This window comes from Aspergillus stella-maris (assembly GCF_047715825.1).
Source record: "Aspergillus stella-maris strain CBS 113639 unplaced genomic scaffold BDV14scaffold_54, whole genome shotgun sequence".
NCBI classification, from domain to species: Eukaryota; Fungi; Ascomycota; class Eurotiomycetes; order Eurotiales; family Aspergillaceae; genus Aspergillus; species Aspergillus stella-maris.
In genome coordinates this window covers 31,835-49,070 of record NW_027396848.1, presented here as the reverse complement: position 1 = coordinate 49,070, position 17,236 = coordinate 31,835, and the positions used below count along the sequence as shown (strand labels likewise).

Genomic DNA, 17,236 nt, shown 5'->3' with positions numbered 1-17,236 from the left:
GGTATAGCTAGGTAAATGATAGGCTGTCAGACTAAAGGGAGGTGATGCTGCGCCAACAGACGTACTCCAAGGACGAAATAAGGCCAGCCGTATTTATGAGCGCACTTGCGCATCAAACATTGATTGAATACCTACTTATATATGTAGTATGACACGCGCCCACGGCATCCACCTACTTAGCACATTATCCCGGTCCAGGTAATGAATGGTGCTTCAAGTCTGACATCCAATAGGACAGCCCGTAATTCTATCAGAGCATATTGCGCAAAGCGCAAGCTCCTAATACATATAACTTATGCATACAATTTTTGCGCAAACTCTACGTGAGAACGGTTCCTATAGGAGAGCTCCCTAACTGCCTAATACCCACCTTATAGAGGCACGTGAAGCCAAGTCAGCCCTACCTATTGCTTATGCTCGTGCCTGTCTACCCATAGATCTACTCGATGAACTCAACCCTCCCCCTCCACAAAGGGTCATTCCGAAGCGCATCCATCTCCCACCCCCTCAAACAAAGAACAGCATCTAGACCAGCCCCAGTTCCAGTCCCCTCCTTCTCCCCTACCCCGCCCTTACCCATACCTCTAGACCCGGAGCCAGGCCCAATATACATCCCCCCCGGCAACGCCCCGAAAGTCGGCCGCCTAACGAAATCGGGCTTTCCCAATTTCCCAAAAGAAGGCATATCAATGTGCGCTACTGAAGAGACGCTAAAGTCATGGAGTGGGTTGAACCCGCCTGCGTAGAGGAGTTTTGATTTATCCGCGGTTCTGTGGATGAGGGTTGCGTATGCTGAGATTGACTCTTTTGTTGTATGGGCTTTCAGACACTGCCGGAGTACTGAAGAGAGGTAAGAGAGGGAGGATGAAGTCACAGCTTTTGTGGAGAGGCGCAGGTTTGCTGTGCGCACCATGTGCCCCATGTATGCTGGGGAGAGACCCATGGGACGACGGAGGTCCGCGGCGCGGGTGAGTTGGGTTTCGTCGCTTTCACCACTTTCAACTTCAGTGGTATCATAGCTGTTCTGTGCATGTTTGGAGCGAACGGTAGTAAGAGCCTTCCAAACAAACGCCGTAAGCGCATCATTGAGCGAGACCTTCTCTCCCCTCTCTATGAAATCCTGGGGTCTAGAGAGAGCCTCCTCATGAGTTCCCTTCAAAGACTCATCTGAGAAGTGGACAAGATACCACTTGAACTGCTGAAGAATCGATTGAGGCAACGGCTTCGGGTACTCCCTCGTGAACATTTCCACTTCGTCCGGGAGTGGCATTTCGTCAGGCAGGAGCGGGATGAGATTCCCTCGCTCCGCATTGCCCAGTTTGATCTCAGCCTCCGGGATTGGGGCCGACCTTGTATCTGCATTCGGACTCGGACTCGTATTGTCCTTGTCCATTAGTCGGGAGAGCACGTGTGCAATATAGAATATCCCCGTTGCATCAATGACATTGTGTTGTGCGGCGATGGTGAGTAAGAGACCATCCTTGACTAGAGAGACTTGGATCTCCAGAACCGGGGCAGTGGACTCTGGGTAAACCCGTGGGAAAGCAGGGCGGGGAGGAGCGACGAGCGTCCCTGGGAGCATTGAGGGGGGTGCACGGGCATCGCAGATCGCGCTGTAAGGGGGTAGAAGGGCAGAGAGATCTTTGACATGCAGGATGCGAGTGGCATTTTCGTCACTTAGCCCATTGTTGTTATTGCGCTCATGCGGAGAGGTGCCTTCGTCTCTGGCATTGCCAGACCGGGTACTGAACCCGTCCACTGAAAAGGTGCCGGAATGGCCGGGTGCTATATCGCCATGGACAACCACACCGGCCAGAAAGGGGAATGCAGCAATGAGGCGCTTTGTGGCGTTTTGCAGCGATCGAAGAACAGGTTCGCGATCGGAATCGGGCAGTGGGAAGCAGAGCAGGATGTGGGTATAGCTCTTCAGCAGAGGGAGCTGGCCTAGAATGTCTTGGAGAGGCATGGCGGTGCGCTAGAGCTTGACTGCTTGCTTACTGTGCCTTACGGAGAGCGCGAGCTTTGTGATGCCTCATATACGAGGTGCGGGACCTTGCACAGTTTGAGATAGGGCATACGAAAATATGAAACATCGTGGTCGATGTGAGCGATGTGAGGATGTTTCCGCGCACGGTTCCACGAACGTGCTGTAGTCTGCCATGGAATGTGTAGCCCACCGTTCGCACAATGTGCACATTGCAGATGTCAGGTCCGATTCACGGTGCAGGAAGTCGCAATCGTGGCGAGTGGTATCATATTCTTGGCATGCTGAAATCTAGGTCTTACATCGTGGCGCGCTGATCATGCATTAGTCGCGATACTATGGCCACTAGCATCTCTCCAACACACCTTCCAGCGAGTCGAGACTCCAGATTACCGACGAGTACCCACCCCGAAGAAAAAGAGGCTAGAGGCAGCACCGATTTCTGCAGTGTGCAATCTGCAGCTCGTTGAAAGCACCTCGTGAATCATGAACCTGAGCTATTGAGGTGCGCCCAAGCGCAAGCGCAAGAGGTCTGAGAGCATGCGAGTCATCTGATCGTCAGCATTTGACAGTTGACAGCAATTCACGATGAAACGGTTGAATTTTCCGTGACAATGGCATTGACCTAGTTTGAAGTTCCCACGCCCGAGATCGAGATCGTCGCCGCATGGGTAAATCGGATCCGCAACTCAGGCGACCAGGGGGCAGGATCTCATGCTGAGCATGGTCCATCCACTATTCGAGTACCGCGTTGCTTGGATCTGCACTGAGCACAGCCAGCCTGACACAGTCGGGGGCAATGCGTCGATCTGTATTACTCTCTGCCCTGTCTACGGGCGGGTGCCACTCGAAGCTGACTGAAGTCCTGATTGCTTCTGCTGTGGTATACGTACGACAAAGGCGAAACAGCGCCTCGGCGGTTGTCCGTGAAATATATACCAAGAAATCGTCAAACCCTGCGACGTCAACGTTAGCGAGCGACCTCCGCGGTCGGTCTTGTTTTTCGTCCAGCCAGTCAGACTCATCGGATAAACAATCTCAAACATGCGCGCGACCCAAGCCTCTTCCTCATACTAGTGCCTATCTCTCCTGCAGAAGATTGTCAGGCCCGGAGCGAGCGGGCGATCCTCAAAATCGCAATAATTGATAGTTGTGAAGGAAAAAGATCCAATCAAACTCCACTGGTGGTGGTGGCTGGCTGAGAGGCTCACCGACGTAATGAATGTTGTCGTCTGTCGCGCCGGCGTACCTCGCCAATGCGCAAGCGCCTTCAGGTGTATCGTGCAGATGCAATGCTGAGTGCTGCCTAAGCTGGTTGAGATCTCAATAACTCTGTTCACCGACATCAGCCGAACCGGGGTCAAATTCCGCCTCTTAGCCAACCATGAGCCCTCGCTGGCCCCAGTCAGTCGCACTACACCTGTTGAGTGCCATCGCGAACTTCCGGCAGCAACCCGCTAGAGGGCCAGGTGCTGACCAGAGTTGCCACTGACTATTCGTATCCTGCAGCCTGCAGCATTCAGGCCACTATCACATTTCTCTCTGCCCCTCCCTCGTTCGCGCCCACAAAGTACTTCGTAGAGCCCTTCATGATCTCCTTCCCAAATCATCTCTCGTTTCTTTTTCCAAACTCCTGCAGATGTATGTTTGGAATGCCTCAACTCCATTGGTGGACTTGTCAAGGATTCTGCTTCCTCATGAGCTTATAGCACCTTAGTTCGTCATCCTGGCTTTTGTCCTCTGCCTTGTCGCCTGGAGGATTGGAAAAGCAACGAGCTGAGAAAAAGAAAAGGACCCTATTGCAGGACTCCATCTTATCATTGCGTGTTGTCATTACTTAAACTCTCGACTGCAGTACGCACGAGGCGCAAGGATCCTCTATAAGTCTGGTGCAGTGAACCGCCATCCTCGCATTGCCTTGCAGAGAGACACAGACCCGTTTTGCTGGTCGAATCCGAAATGAAAGCCGACATGGTCCCTTCAAACACGCCGCAAGTCCACACATCCCGTCAGAGACCGGGGTCTGCATGCGAGGAATGCCGTCGACGCAAAGTCCGCTGTGACCGACAGCGACCGCAGTGTCAAGTCTGCTTCGAAAGCGGGCTCGATTGCAAGATAAGCACCACACGACTTCCCCGAGGGCCACGAAAGGGCCAGCTTCGAACTCTAAGAACTCGCATCGGTAAGCTACTGCTCACCAACTCGTCAAAGACCCTAGCTGAGCGAGTAGCCGCCCTGGAGCGCTGTCTAGCCGACCGGCATCCCGACATCGACCGACATGCAAATAGTCTCCTCGAAGGTGCGGACCTCGACGATGAGTCGGAAGAGGAGACTATTCGTGGTCTGAACCCCTCTCGCGATGGTACCCAGTCACCCAAGGATCGACGATCCGGCACAATGTCCCCCACTTCGCCCATACTCCCGCGGTCAGAACTTGTCTCAGACCTGATGCGAGCCGATCTGTAGGTGCCCAACATCTCTTGTTGAATTATTAGCTGATGAACAGTGATCAATTATATTTCGACCGCGTTCATCCATTCGCCCCAATTCTCCAACGATGGCGGTATCACATATGGTCAAAGAACCACGAGAAGACCGAAGGCCAGCTATGCTTGCAGTATGCCATGTGGACGGTCGCAGCGTCGCTTTCGGCACAGTTCCGGTCCCTTCGCGAATCCTTATACTCAGAGACAAGACGAATGCTAGATGCGATGGATACGCGCAATCCCGGGGCCGACGCCAATGCAGGCATCGAACAGGCGCAAGCTTGGGTGCTGATGTGCGTTTACGAGTACATGCAGTTATCGCCTTTGCAAGCATGGATGAGCGCTGGACGATGCTGTCGGCTTGTACTGGGGATGCGACTGTATGAGCTGGACGACCCCAATAACCCAGTCATGATGATAAAGGACCAGGAAACCAATTTGATCGACTGGACAGGCCTGGAGGAACGCCGGCGTACGTTCTGGATGGCATATTCCCTCGATCGATTCATCAGCTTTCACAATGGCTTGCCGTTTACCTTGAATGAACAATTAGTACGTGCAACACGGACACTAAAGGATATTGATACTAACTGTGCAGATTGCAACACGTCTCCCTGGGCCAGAAGAAGAGTTTCAAGCCGGCCAACCCGCCGTCACGCAATATCTGCCGGAAGTAATGACGAAGAGCAGCACCGAGAATCTGCATCCCATCTCGCCATTTAGCGAATGCATAATTCTAGCGACAATTTGTGGTCGAGCGCTGGCGCATCGGCAGAAGGCTGCCGTGGAGCAGCTCAGCATTTCCGGTGATGTCGCTGTCTTTGAGGGCTTTTGGACACGCCACCAGTGGTTGCATGAGCTGCTCAACAATCGCATTCAGTCGCTCTCCGCATCGCCCCAAGTCGATCCGATGTTGATGTTTGCTCGAATTGTTGCCCAGACGATGGTTCTCTTCCTTCACAGCGTACTTGAGTCTATCACATGGAAAACAGGAGACCACCTTCTTGGGATCATTGAGTATGAGCGACTGTGCATTATGGCCGCACACGAGGTAGTGAATTTGGTGAAGTTACAGGGCCAGCTCGGATACTTCAAGGTAAGACAGTGCTGTCTTCTCACTAAAGAACGTGGCTGACTGTCCAGGTACACCCCTTGACACCGATTCCCTTGATGATGTGCACCGACTTCTTCGCTGGGCACGGTTATCTCGACGCTGGGATCGATAGTATGCTGCAAGAAGTATTGGCCTGTCTTCAGGACCTTGACCGTGTGAAGAATGCCTCGCATAGCCCGCGAGCATCTGTTTCTGCATCTGTTTCTGCATAGACGCCTTAATGTTTTGGGAGAATCAGTATGTTCGGGTCAGCGTAGAGTTCAAGGGCCTCGCGTAGCCCAGCAGCTCTGCATCTGCACAGCCATACCCATGGGAGGATTTCGGGGTTCAGCGTGGGATTTTCTTTCTTTTGGCGTATTATCATGGTAATTTTGGTCACATATTTCGCAGGCGCTCGCATTGGCGGGCGTATGGTATAATTTAGAGTTGCACAGGGTGAAAGGCGCCGCTAGAGATTCTTTTTCCATAGAGAAAAAAACCAGATCATGACTGAAAGCCGAGCCAGAAGAACAGCTACTGAGAATATCCTCATCCCTATATATGTCCGTTAGTCTTTGCCCCTTTCTTCAACGCCCACTCTACAGCTCAACCGGACAGACCGGAGTCTGAGCTATCCGCCAGACTCACATAAAAACTCCGAGCCATGAGTGAAGATACTCCATGCATGCTGAAATCCTTCCCCGCCCCAACAAAACACATTCCTGGTGTTGCGTCGTCAGTTATGGGGCTTAGCTCGCTGTCCATGCTTCTGGTGTCTGCTAAAAGCTCATCAGCCAGACTAGTAATCAACTCTCGCTGGAATGCGGTGGGACAAAATTGTTGGGCTCCTGAGCGACCCGACAAGATGCACCGGTGTGGCCTAATGCAAGCACAAAACTCCGAACGGCGGTACACTGCAGAGGCGGAGGCAGCTTTGTGCCAATCAGGGGAGCCAATTCGTTCTGGAATCAATTCCAAGGCACGCTCGCCGTTAGAGCGGTTGTATGGCTGACAGGTCGTTGCATATAGGACTAGATCAAGGTCCCACCATTATGTTTTCAGTCGTGAGACGCAGCGTAAGATTTGACAAGCCACAGGCCTCTTGTATAGATGATCCGAGCAAATTGTGTGTGATATTGATTGTCCCAGTATATGATGCTTAGGAACCACAATGAACCCTTTTGAAATGGTTCGCAGATTTCTACATTGTTCGTAGCCCGCCGCCCGCCAACACCACACCGATGGAGCGCAGAGATTCTCCTCCTATTCCTCTGGAGGACGATTCCCACGGACCTCGCATCCAAGCCGAAGGTGGTGAGAATACTGAACGAAAGCACGGGGAAGTAGTCCTTGTATTTGGTTGTCAATGGCTGAGTTTCACCGCGGACGACTTTCGCCAGCTTCGAACCGCAGTCCTGGATGACCCCGAAAATCACTGGATGCTGGACGTCCTAAGTGAACTTCCGCATTATTTCCGGGTTGCTGCGGACAGAAAATATGTTTTCTCGTTGCGCGGAATTGATGGAGAGGGTAAGCTGCGAGAGTTGGAAAGGTGGTTTCGTTGCAATGACTTGTCCGAGGCTCAATTCCCGCTGAGCTACTCGCAGCTGGCGCCGCTGTTGATGATGACGCATTTCGTACAATACTCACAATGGAAAAAGCTCACGAGGCTATCCACGAGAGAAGGAAGCAACTGTATAGTCGAGATCGCAGGATTTTGCATAGGCTTTCTCAGTGCGGTCGCAGTCTCCGCTGCAAAGAACGAAGGTCTGAAGAAATTCGGCTCGGTCGCGCTGCGTCTAGCGATGTTGTTAGGGGCGCTGGGTGATGTGCAAGAGGCGGACGAAGAGTACAGTTCCATTGCGACTGGGTGGAAGAGACCCGAGATGGCAGAAAGCTTACAAAACGTCCTTGACGAATTTCCAGGGGTAAGTATAGAGACCCATCTTTGGCGCAAGGATACTGAAGAACCAGTCATACCTCACAGTTCAATATGACGAGAATCGCGCAACAATCATGGCGCCGAGGAGAAGCCTTGCTAGCCTACAACAAAGGCTCAAAGCTGCTTCGTTTTCAGTGAACCCGGTGGAATTCAACGGTCGGTATCACTGGCCTGGACATGAGAATACATTAGCACCCTTGTTTGAACTCTGCGACTCTCACCCCGGCCTCCAGCTTCCCGACGCATCTGAGCTGATGCTAAGTCCACGCGCAAACACAACCGCTGAGCCCGTCCGGACCGGACCCCTTCATCAGCTCGTTCTCCGAACCGTCCTCGCCCAGCCGTGTCTTTGGCACAAAACTATATCCGCCATCTATCGCGAACATCTTGTCAAGCCTCGTACTAATATCGTTGAATTCGGGCCGGAGCGATGTGTTCCACCAACATTTATGCGACGTTTACACCAACGAGTGACGCATTTCGCTGACGAGAATATGCCTAACACCACATGTCGCGACTATGAGCTGGCCAACCGCCCATCATCTGATACCGATATTGCTATCGTTGGAATGGCTTGTCGTGTGGCCGGCGCAGACGATCTGAATGAGTTTTGGAATCTTCTGTGCGCTGGCGAGCCTCAGCACCGTGAGATGCCTCGAGACCGATATGCAAACTATGAAACACCTTGGCGCCCCGAAGCAGGCAAGAGGTCTTGGTATGGTAACTTTGTCCGAGATATCGATGCCTTTGATCATAAGTTCTTCAGAAAATCACCGCGCGAGGTCATGTCGCAGGATCCCCAACAACGGCTTCTCCTGCAGGTTGCGTATCAGACGCTCGAGTCAGCGGGATACTTCTCTCGTCCGCAAGTGAGTAAGGATATAGGGTGTTACATCGCATCATGCACTGTTGACTATGAACATAATGTGAACTGTCACCCTGCTTCTGCATACGCAGCGACAGGGCTTCTCCGTAGCTTTTTGGCGGGAAAGGTATCGCATTATTTTGGGTGGCGGGGCCCGTCGTTATGCATTGACACAGCTTGTTCTGGATCTGCTGTCGCCCTGCACCATGCCTGTCGGGCAATTCTGAACGGTGACTGTACCGCAGCCCTGGTTGGTGGTGCAAATGCCATTACGAGTCCTCTGGCATATGATAACTTGGCCGGGGCTTCGTTTCTGTCACCAACTGGTGGGTGTAAGCCATTCGACGAGAAGGCCGATGGTTACTGCCGTGGAGAGGGGTTTGCAGCGGTTTACATCAAGAAGTTGTCAGACGCAATTGCACACGGAGACCCAATTCTGGCTACAATAGCGGGCACGGCCGTTGAGCAAAACAACAACTGCACGCCTATTGTGGTGCCTGATGCAGAGTCACTCGGGGGGCTCTTTGACAAGGTGACTGCTCGTGCGCAACTGCATCCGAGAGATATCTCAGTCGTTGAAGCCCATGGGACGGGCACTCAGGCTGGGGATCCGGCAGAGTATTGTAGCGTGCGAGATAAATTGGGAGGCCCGAGGCGACCAGGCAGGTTGGCCTTGGGGTCCGTGAAGGGGTTGGTCGGGCATACAGAAGGAGTGTCGGGAATGATTGCCCTGTGCAAACTTGTTCTTATGATCCAGAACGGGCAAATCCCTCCTCAGCCTGGATTTCAAACATTAAACCCACACATCAAGGCGATGCCAGACGACAATATCGAAATAAATTGCATGATCAAACCATGGGAGGCTATGTTTCGCGCCGCATTGATCAACAATTATGGCGCATGTGGATCGAATGCATCCATGATCATTACACAACGGCCGCAGGCAAAAAAGCCACCCTATAATGGAATACATGCGTCGGAGGTAGCGTTGCCATTTCGATTGTGCGGTCTGGATAAATCCCGACTAAAGGCACGAGCGCGACGCTTGCGCGAGTTCTTGTCCTCATCGCAGGCGAAGGGCCGGTCTTTTGCTGATATCGCATTCAGCATCACTCGTCAATCCAATCCGGGGTTGGACTGTCAATACCAGTTTCAGTCGCGATCGCTTTCTGAGCTTCTCAGTATTCTGAGTGGACTGGAAAGCGGAGAAGAGCAATATTTGGCGCCAGCGAAAGGGCCACCACGTCCGGTAGTGCTGTGTTTCGGGGGCCAGGTGGGCCGAAGCGTTGGCCTGGACCATAAACTGTACGAGGGGTTCTCGTTGCTCCGACATCATCTGAACTGTTGCGACAAGCTCTTGCAAGAGGCAGGGGAACGAAGCCTCTATCCTGGAATATTCTCAACGACGCCTCTTGACGACACTGTGCAACTTCAAGCACAGCTTTTTGCAATGCAATACTCCTGCGCCCGAAGCTGGATGGACTCTGGAGTCAATGTGGCGGCGGTGGTCGGTCACAGCTTTGGCGAGTTGACGGCCTTGTGCATCTCGGGTGTCTTGTCCCTAGCAGACGCGCTCACCGCGATTGTTCGTCGCGCTGCATTGATTCGTGAGTTTTGGGGTAAGGATTCAGGGTCCATGATTGCGGTGGAAGGTGATAAGTGGCGCTTGGAAGAATACCTGAGAGGGTCAAACGCAAGCATAGCTTGTCTTAATGGTCCTCAAAGCTTCACCGTTGCTGGGTATACCTCAGCAATCGATTCCCTTGAGAAAGCTTTGCAAAGGGATTCAGCATTCCGAACAAAACGGCTCGATGTGACGAACGCCTTTCACTCCAGCTTAGTAGACCCATTGATTCCTGCTCTCGAGCACGTTACTGATGGTCTTGTGTTGAACTCTCCAGTCCTCCCAATTGAGCGTGCCACTGCACATGAAAGTTGCGGCAGCCCTTCGCCGACCGTAATAGCACGCCACCTCCGTGAGCCAGTATACTTTGAGGGTGCCGTGCACCGGCTAGCCGCTAAACATGGCCCAGCAATTTGGCTTGAAGCGGGCTCCAATTCCACGATTACTTCTCTAGCGAGAAAATCATTGGATTCTCGAGTGGCCGGTCATACCTTCCACTCGACAAATCTCACAACGAACTCAGGTTTGAAGACTATCACAGACACCACGCTAGGGCTATGGCGCGAACATATCCCGTGCATGTTCTGGGGTTATCACGATCGCCAAACCAGAGAGTTTTCCCCAGTCATAATACCGCCGTACCAATTCGAAAAGTCGCGGCACTGGATGGACAATAAACCACTTCCCTCACTCCAAATACAGGAGCAAGGTGGACCAGCCTGGCGTGAGGAGGCACCGCTTTTCTCGTTTGTTGGATACGAAGATCCTGCTCGCACAGTCGCCAAATATCTCATAAACAGCGGTCATCCACGATTCGTGGAAGCAGTTTCGGGACATGTTGCTGCGAAGACCGCACCGATAGCACCAGCTTCGGTGCTACTTGACTATGCGGTCGAAATTCTCAGGTCTCTTCCAGTCGGTCAAGGAAAGGTACCCAGTGTTAGCGACGTAGGCAGCGACGCACCATTGCTTTTAGATTTTGAGCGCGAGCTGTGGATGGAAATGTCTCAAGTGCCGGATAGCACGAACTGTTGGAATCTAGCTTTTCGAAGCCAAGTTAAGGGGTCTGCAACTGCATCACGGCTCCTCCATTGTACAGCTTCCTGCTCGATGCACGAGGTACACGACTCAAGCCTGCGGGCCGAATTTACACGATGCGCGAGGCTGGTCAGCCATGACCGATGTGTTGAGCTTTTGTCAGATCCGGATGTCGATGATATTCTCCAGGGGCGAAATGTGTATCGCTCATTTGTGGAAGTGGTCGAGTACTCTGAGCGATATCAAGGCGTTCAGAAGCTCGTAGGTAAAGGGAATGAGAGTGCCGGTCGGGTAGTCAAAGCATATTCCGGGGAGACTTGGGCGGATGCATTCTTATGTGACTCGTTCAGTCAGTGTGCGGGGTTCTGGGTCAACTGCATGACCGACAGGGTTGAGGGAGACATTTACATCGCTAGTGGGATGGAGCGATGGGTGCGCACGCCACAGTTCGCAGACATATCTGCTCCACGACCAGACACTTGGCATGTTTTGGCTCGGCACGAAAGGTCCGAGGGTTTGTATACAAGCGACATCTTCGTCTTTACTCCGACTGGTGATCTTGTGGAGATGTTCATCGGTCTCCGGTATTCGCGTGTAGCAAAAAAATCGTTTACCCGGTTACTCGGGGGTTCGACTCCAACGTCTGATCTGAAGACAAATAATAGGGAGGCTCAACACAAGACCTTTGAGGATGAAGATCCCTCAACCAAGAATCTCGTCGACCGCATCCGTTCTGTCGTGGCCGAATTCTGCGGGATCAAACTCAGCGAAATCCAGAACGACGGCCAGTTGGCAGATGCCGGAGTGGATTCGCTCATGGCAATGGAGCTTGCGCGCGAACTGGAAAACGTCTTCAGCTGTGCACTGCGCGTGGAAGCTCTACTTGAGGCAGAGACCTTTATAGACCTTGTCCGTGTGGTAGAAAGTGCTTTGGGGGTATCACACGACGACGCAAGTGTTTCCAGTGGCACACCAAGCAGCCAAGATGACGGGATGACAGAAACGTCGTTGGGCTCCAGCGAGTCTGCCACCAGCATGTCTGCGACCGTTGATTTGGAGGTGCCGTATATGACTGCTGTTCGTGCCTTCGGTGAGGCAAAGGAAATGACAGACCAGTTCCTGGTGGATAGTAAATGCAGTGGTCGCTTACTCGAGTTCACTCCGCTACTGGTAAAGTTGTGTCTGGTGTTGACGCTTGAAGCTTTCGAAACACTGGGATGCAACATCCGCTCGGCTCCTATTGACGGACGCCTTGTGCGCATCAAATTTGACAGGCAGCATGACCTACTCGTCGAATACCTTTACACCCGTCTGGTTGAGGCACGCCTCATTTCCCTCGATGGCGAAACGGTCATCCGAACAGGTACGCATGCACCACCGGAATCGAGCAAGAGTATCCTTCAGAAAATTGAGACAGAGTACCCCGAGTATGCCGGCGCCAGCAAGCTCACCTTTTTCACGGCAAGTAAACTAGCTTCTGTCCTTCGTGGAGAGCAGGATGGGTTACAGCTCATCTTCGGCACTCCAGAGGGCCAGAAGCTGGTTTCATGGATGTACGGAGACGAGCCTCACAATGTCGCCGGGTATAAGCTCATGATTGACTTCATCCGCCGACTTGTTCGAAAGGTGTCCCATGAAGCAAAGGATGGCGCGGCCTTGAGAATTCTGGAGATGGGGGCGGGTACAGGGGGCGGCACAAAGTGGTTTCTTCCTGCCCTTGCAGACCTATCAGTCCCGGTTGAGTACACTTTTAGTGATATATCGCCGGCATTTCTAGCTCAGGCGCGTCGCAGGTTCCCACACTATTCGTTCATGCGATACTGTGTTCATGATATTGAAAAGCCACCTGCAGAAGAATTGCAAGGGAGATTTCACATCGTCATTGCGAGTAACGCGGTTCACGCCACGTCAAACTTGCAGGTGTCAACGAGCAATATGCGGCAAGCTCTGCGACCAGATGGTGTCTTGATGATGCTTGAAATGACTGAACCTGTCTTTGCGATAGATCTCGTGTTTGGCCTATTCAGAGGGTGGTGGGTGTTTAATGACGGGCGAACCCATGCGATTACGAGTGAAAGACGGTGGAAGGATGATCTACAAGCCGTCGGATACGGGCATGTAGATTGGTCGGATGGAGAGTCCAACGAGGTCGGTGTGCAACGCGTGATTTTCGCCACCGCCGTAGGAGAGCAGCAGAGTGTTGACCCGGCCATCCCTTCTAACCACAATTCGAGACTGGAAGTCGTTGAAGAGTACGTGCACCGATATGTTGCCGGATTTGAACCGCCCATGTTAACGCCGCGAACTGCAGGTCCATCTAAGCATGCTTGCGTTCTCGTCACGGGTGCCACGGGCAGTCTGGGCAGTAACCTTATCGCACATCTCGTCCGGCTGCCAAGTGTCAAGTCTGTCATCTGTTTGAACCGACAAAGCAAGGCTGCTCCAGAGGTCCGACAGCTCGAGGCGCTGGCGGTGCGAAAACTCCACCTTTCCGCTGCAGAAGAATCCAAGCTGGTTGTCATTGAGAGCGATACGACTAAGAATCAGCTCGGGCTCTCCAATGAGCAGTGGAATTACATCCGAGAAAGGGTTACTCATATAGTCCACAATGCATGGCCAATGAACGGTCTCAAGCCGTTGCCTACTTTCGAGGGGCAGTTCTGCGTCCTGCTAGGTCTGATTAACCTGGCAAGTCACATTGCCGTCCTGGGTGAAAGCACTGTGCGTTTCCAATTTATTTCCTCTATCGGCACCGTCAACCAGGGTGGCGCAAAAGAAGGACATTCTCAGATTGACAAGGTGATGACCAACGGATATAATGAGGCCAAGTTCGTTTGCGAGCGAATGCTTCAAGAAACACTTCAGCGGTACCCGGCGAGTTTCGAAGCTATGATTATCAGGCCAGGGCAGATTTCAGGGTCGTCGAAAACGGGGTATTGGAATACGTTGGAGCATTTTCCCGCCATGGCGAAGTCTTCGCAGCACATTGGCGCGTTCCCTGCTTTGACGGGACGAATGGGGTGGACACCGGTGGATGCGGCGGCGAGTATCATAGCAGATTTGCTGTTAGACGAAGGCATCCCGGAGGAAATTTATCATGTTGATCACCCTGTCGGTCAAGATTGGGCTAGTGTCGTCGATGTGTTTGCGGCGAAGCTGGGAGTCAACACTTTGCCGTTCAGAGACTGGCTTGAACGCGTCAGACAACACGAGAGCAGCAAAGAAAATCCAGCGGGATTCATGGCAGGCTGGCTAAGAGATAACTTTGAGAGAATGTCGTGTCAAGGACCACTGGATACCAGAGTAGCTAAGAGGCATTCGCAGACGATGCGAGAGATGGAGAGGGAAGGTCCGGCAAAGACGGTGGGCGAAGAGGAGATCACGAGATTCGTGCTCAGTTGGAAGGAACGTCACTTTCTTGACATTTTACATAGGTAGGTACTATCGGCTATAATGTGAAACTCTAAGGATGTAAGTTGGTCTGCCTCGCAAAGAATATCAACGTTCACTATTAAAGCCGCAGTTCGTCTGCATCGTATGCTTGGCCAGTGCCCTTCTTCCCGTATTGCCACGGCTAGTAAGGCTTCGCATTTGCCCAGTAAGCTCTACATGTTCTGGAACGCTTCACAATAATGTTGCACTTGTTTTACAAACACGTCTCCATCTCGGTGATTATCTCACCGTAGGGGCCCTTCTTGACAATCCTGTACTGACGTATGTCTTCGCCTTCGACCGCTTCGATCACGTCAGTGTCTCCCAGTTTGTATTCTCGGCTGATGTGGTTCCGGTATGCATGAACAGCAGTGTTTCCTGTCTTGGTTGGTGTCGTGTGCGGAGAAGCCTCGATTGAATCTCGCAGAATTCTGTCGATCCATTCAACTATCTCGGCTTTCTTGGTTACCCAAGAAAAGGTTTCGGACACGAAAAGATGACGATTTTCGTCGAGCCACGCGAATCTATAGTCTTCCGAATCGCTGATCAATCCGAATATAGAGCTATTGATTTTTCTTGAGGACTTTCGACTATCTTGGACCGCCGCAAGGTATATGATGAGCTGGGGAAGTGCAGTTTGTGCCATTCCGGATTTTTTGGCTTCCCTGACTGCAGTTAGTTGCATGCCCCTTCATGTAATAGACATGTGGTATACAAACAGCACAACCAAGGCGGTTTGCAGAGCGGCTTTCGAGTCCCAATACGCAAGGCACCAGTCGGCTCTTCCTTGAATCAAGAGATTGTGAAGCTTGCTCTGGACTGATAAGCTGACTTCGGGGAACCAGTTCAGATGCTTCTCAGCTTCGTTGTCGCGAAGACGCTTCAGTCGGTCACAAAAAAGCACATCCAGAATAGTTCGAGACGTGGACTCTGAATCTGCCAACTGGAAATATGGTGATGACTGTAGTTCCTTAACACAAGTATCTATACATATATATCAATTTGGTTTAGTCAGAATAGAAATAAAAGCTTTAGAGTGTGTATCTTACCAGCCCAATCTGAGAGTTGACCTAGGCTCGCATCTTTGCTTGCCCGTAGCTGCCACACGTGTTTTGGACTGTGTCGGTCGTAGACGACAGCTACGGCGTCCGCGGCTGACTTGGGAGAATCGAAATGTGTCGCGGGAACGGAAAGATTAGGGGAGGGCTGGCAGCTTTCATGAACCCAGTCAACGAATGTTTTCACAGGAATCAGTTTCTCGGTGTCGAGCGGATTATCTTCGAGATAGGTCGCCAAAGTCCGGAAAACCGGCTCCAAAGTTGCGGGATTCAGTCGCAAAATCACACGTCCATCTCTAGAAGTTCGTTGAGACATGGTGAAATGGGACGAGGGAGAAGTAATCACATTGTAGCCCACGTAACCTGGCTCCAAAGCAGGTAGGTACCTAGGGATTGTAGATCTAGGAGGACAAATCTTGCTATTGAATGCTCTCTAGGAACAAAGGAATCTTGGCTAGATGCCACTCACGTGATTTCGTGTATTCTCCGAAAGGTTGCTATCCCCTGGGCCGGTGGAATTGCGAATACGGTCATTTTTAGTGCCTTGGCAAGAATAAAGACCTACTATTGGTCAGACCTCATCGCGGCTGGTTCTGCTGGCAGAATAATCATCACGGTCATCGCGTATGCCTCACCTCCTGAAATCCCTCCTTATTATCATGAAAACGGTAGTTCTAGAGCCATGACTCAACCACCGTTATCTCCACCACCAACACAGCTATCCTCTTACCAGGAAGATAATTTACAAGAGATTCAGTTAAGCATTTTATCTATACCTTTATCTAATTTAAAACCTCTCTTTAAGTCAGAAATCCTGGGCCTGATTCCGAATCCAAAAACTGTAAGATTTAACGCGATGAATATTCCTCTATAAAAGCTTCAACCTCGCCTACCACCCAGTATCTTAGTGGATAGTCCTGCAATGCTATTTAAGCAATTTTTGCCTGATTCTCTATGGGAAACTGTTATTGAAAATACAAATCTCTACGCGGAAAGACAACGATCTCTCTCTCCAAATGTTGAAAACTTAAGGCCCTGGAAACCTGTCTCTTTTCCTGAGATGATAATCTTTATTGCTTTATTAATCTATATGGGTGCTTATCCTGCTAAATTAATTAAGATTTATTGGAGGACTAATAAACTGCCCCGTCATCTGCTTCCTAGCTATATAAGCCTTATGCAGTTTAAGCAGATCAAGCGCTATCTCCATATATCACGGCCTACTGGGCAGGCCTTAGGGGTCTATCCTCTTCCACCTCACCTTCTTGATCAGGAACTCTCCCAAGAAGATGAATTGAAATATGATATTGATCATATTGGTGATATTTGGTGGTTCAAGGTTAATCCTATAATCTCGCAATTCCGCAGTGCCTGTGAACGCCTCTGCTATCCTTCCTCTAATATTTCACTGGATAAAGCAATAATTTGTTGTTTTGGACAATCCAAGCATACATTTAAAATGCCTGGAAAACCAATTAAGCAGGGGTATAAGGTCTTTGCAGTTGGGGATCATGGGTATATCTATACCTTCACACCAGCAAGTAGGGCAGCGAGCCTGGTGGAGGTTGTTAAACAGAAAGATCTTATAATAACTGGATCTATGGTATTAAACCTCCTCTGCCGCCTGCCTTTAAAGACCTATACAGTCTATCTTGATAATTATTTCACAAGTGTGAATCTCTTTAAGATCCTACGAGATCGCGGGATTGGGGCA

The 17,236-nt window shown here is 51.3% G+C and overlaps 4 protein-coding genes across 4 annotated transcripts; 2 read left to right on the top strand and 2 right to left on the bottom strand.

Moving 5' to 3' along the window:
* Window positions 1–98: 98 nt before the first annotated feature.
* BDV14DRAFT_110132 (uncharacterized protein) lies at window positions 99–2,375 on the bottom strand. Its single transcript, XM_073765661.1, has one exon. It carries the CDS (start codon window positions 1,964–1,966, stop codon window positions 440–442), a length of 1,527 nt encoding a protein of 508 aa, XP_073625145.1. The 5' UTR covers window positions 1,967–2,375; the 3' UTR covers window positions 99–439.
* A 1,117-nt stretch (window positions 2,376–3,492) lies between these two features.
* On the top strand, window positions 3,493–6,106 carry BDV14DRAFT_178845 (Zn(II)2Cys6 transcription factor). The gene is made up of 4 exons (XM_073769643.1): window positions 3,493–4,446; window positions 4,491–5,022; window positions 5,069–5,566; window positions 5,614–6,106. The coding sequence occupies exons 1-4, from the start codon at window positions 3,944–3,946 to the stop codon at window positions 5,794–5,796; spliced, it is 1,716 nt and encodes a 571-aa protein (XP_073625144.1). The 5' UTR covers window positions 3,493–3,943; the 3' UTR covers window positions 5,797–6,106.
* A 698-nt stretch (window positions 6,107–6,804) lies between these two features.
* Window positions 6,805–14,470, top strand: BDV14DRAFT_202996 (uncharacterized protein; the record flags this gene model as incomplete). The annotated part of the gene is made up of 2 exons (XM_073774182.1): window positions 6,805–7,491; window positions 7,538–14,470. 2 exons carry the CDS (start codon window positions 6,805–6,807, stop codon window positions 14,468–14,470), a joined length of 7,620 nt encoding a protein of 2,539 aa, XP_073625143.1.
* Window positions 14,471–14,485: 15 nt separating this feature from the next.
* BDV14DRAFT_178838 (uncharacterized protein) lies at window positions 14,486–15,933 on the bottom strand. The gene is made up of 3 exons (XM_073769642.1): window positions 15,514–15,933; window positions 15,184–15,448; window positions 14,486–15,129 (listed from the first exon to the last, which is right to left on the bottom strand). The coding sequence occupies exons 1-3, from the start codon at window positions 15,836–15,838 to the stop codon at window positions 14,679–14,681; spliced, it is 1,041 nt and encodes a 346-aa protein (XP_073625142.1). The 5' UTR covers window positions 15,839–15,933; the 3' UTR covers window positions 14,486–14,678.
* Between the last annotated feature and the right edge of the window lie 1,303 nt (window positions 15,934–17,236).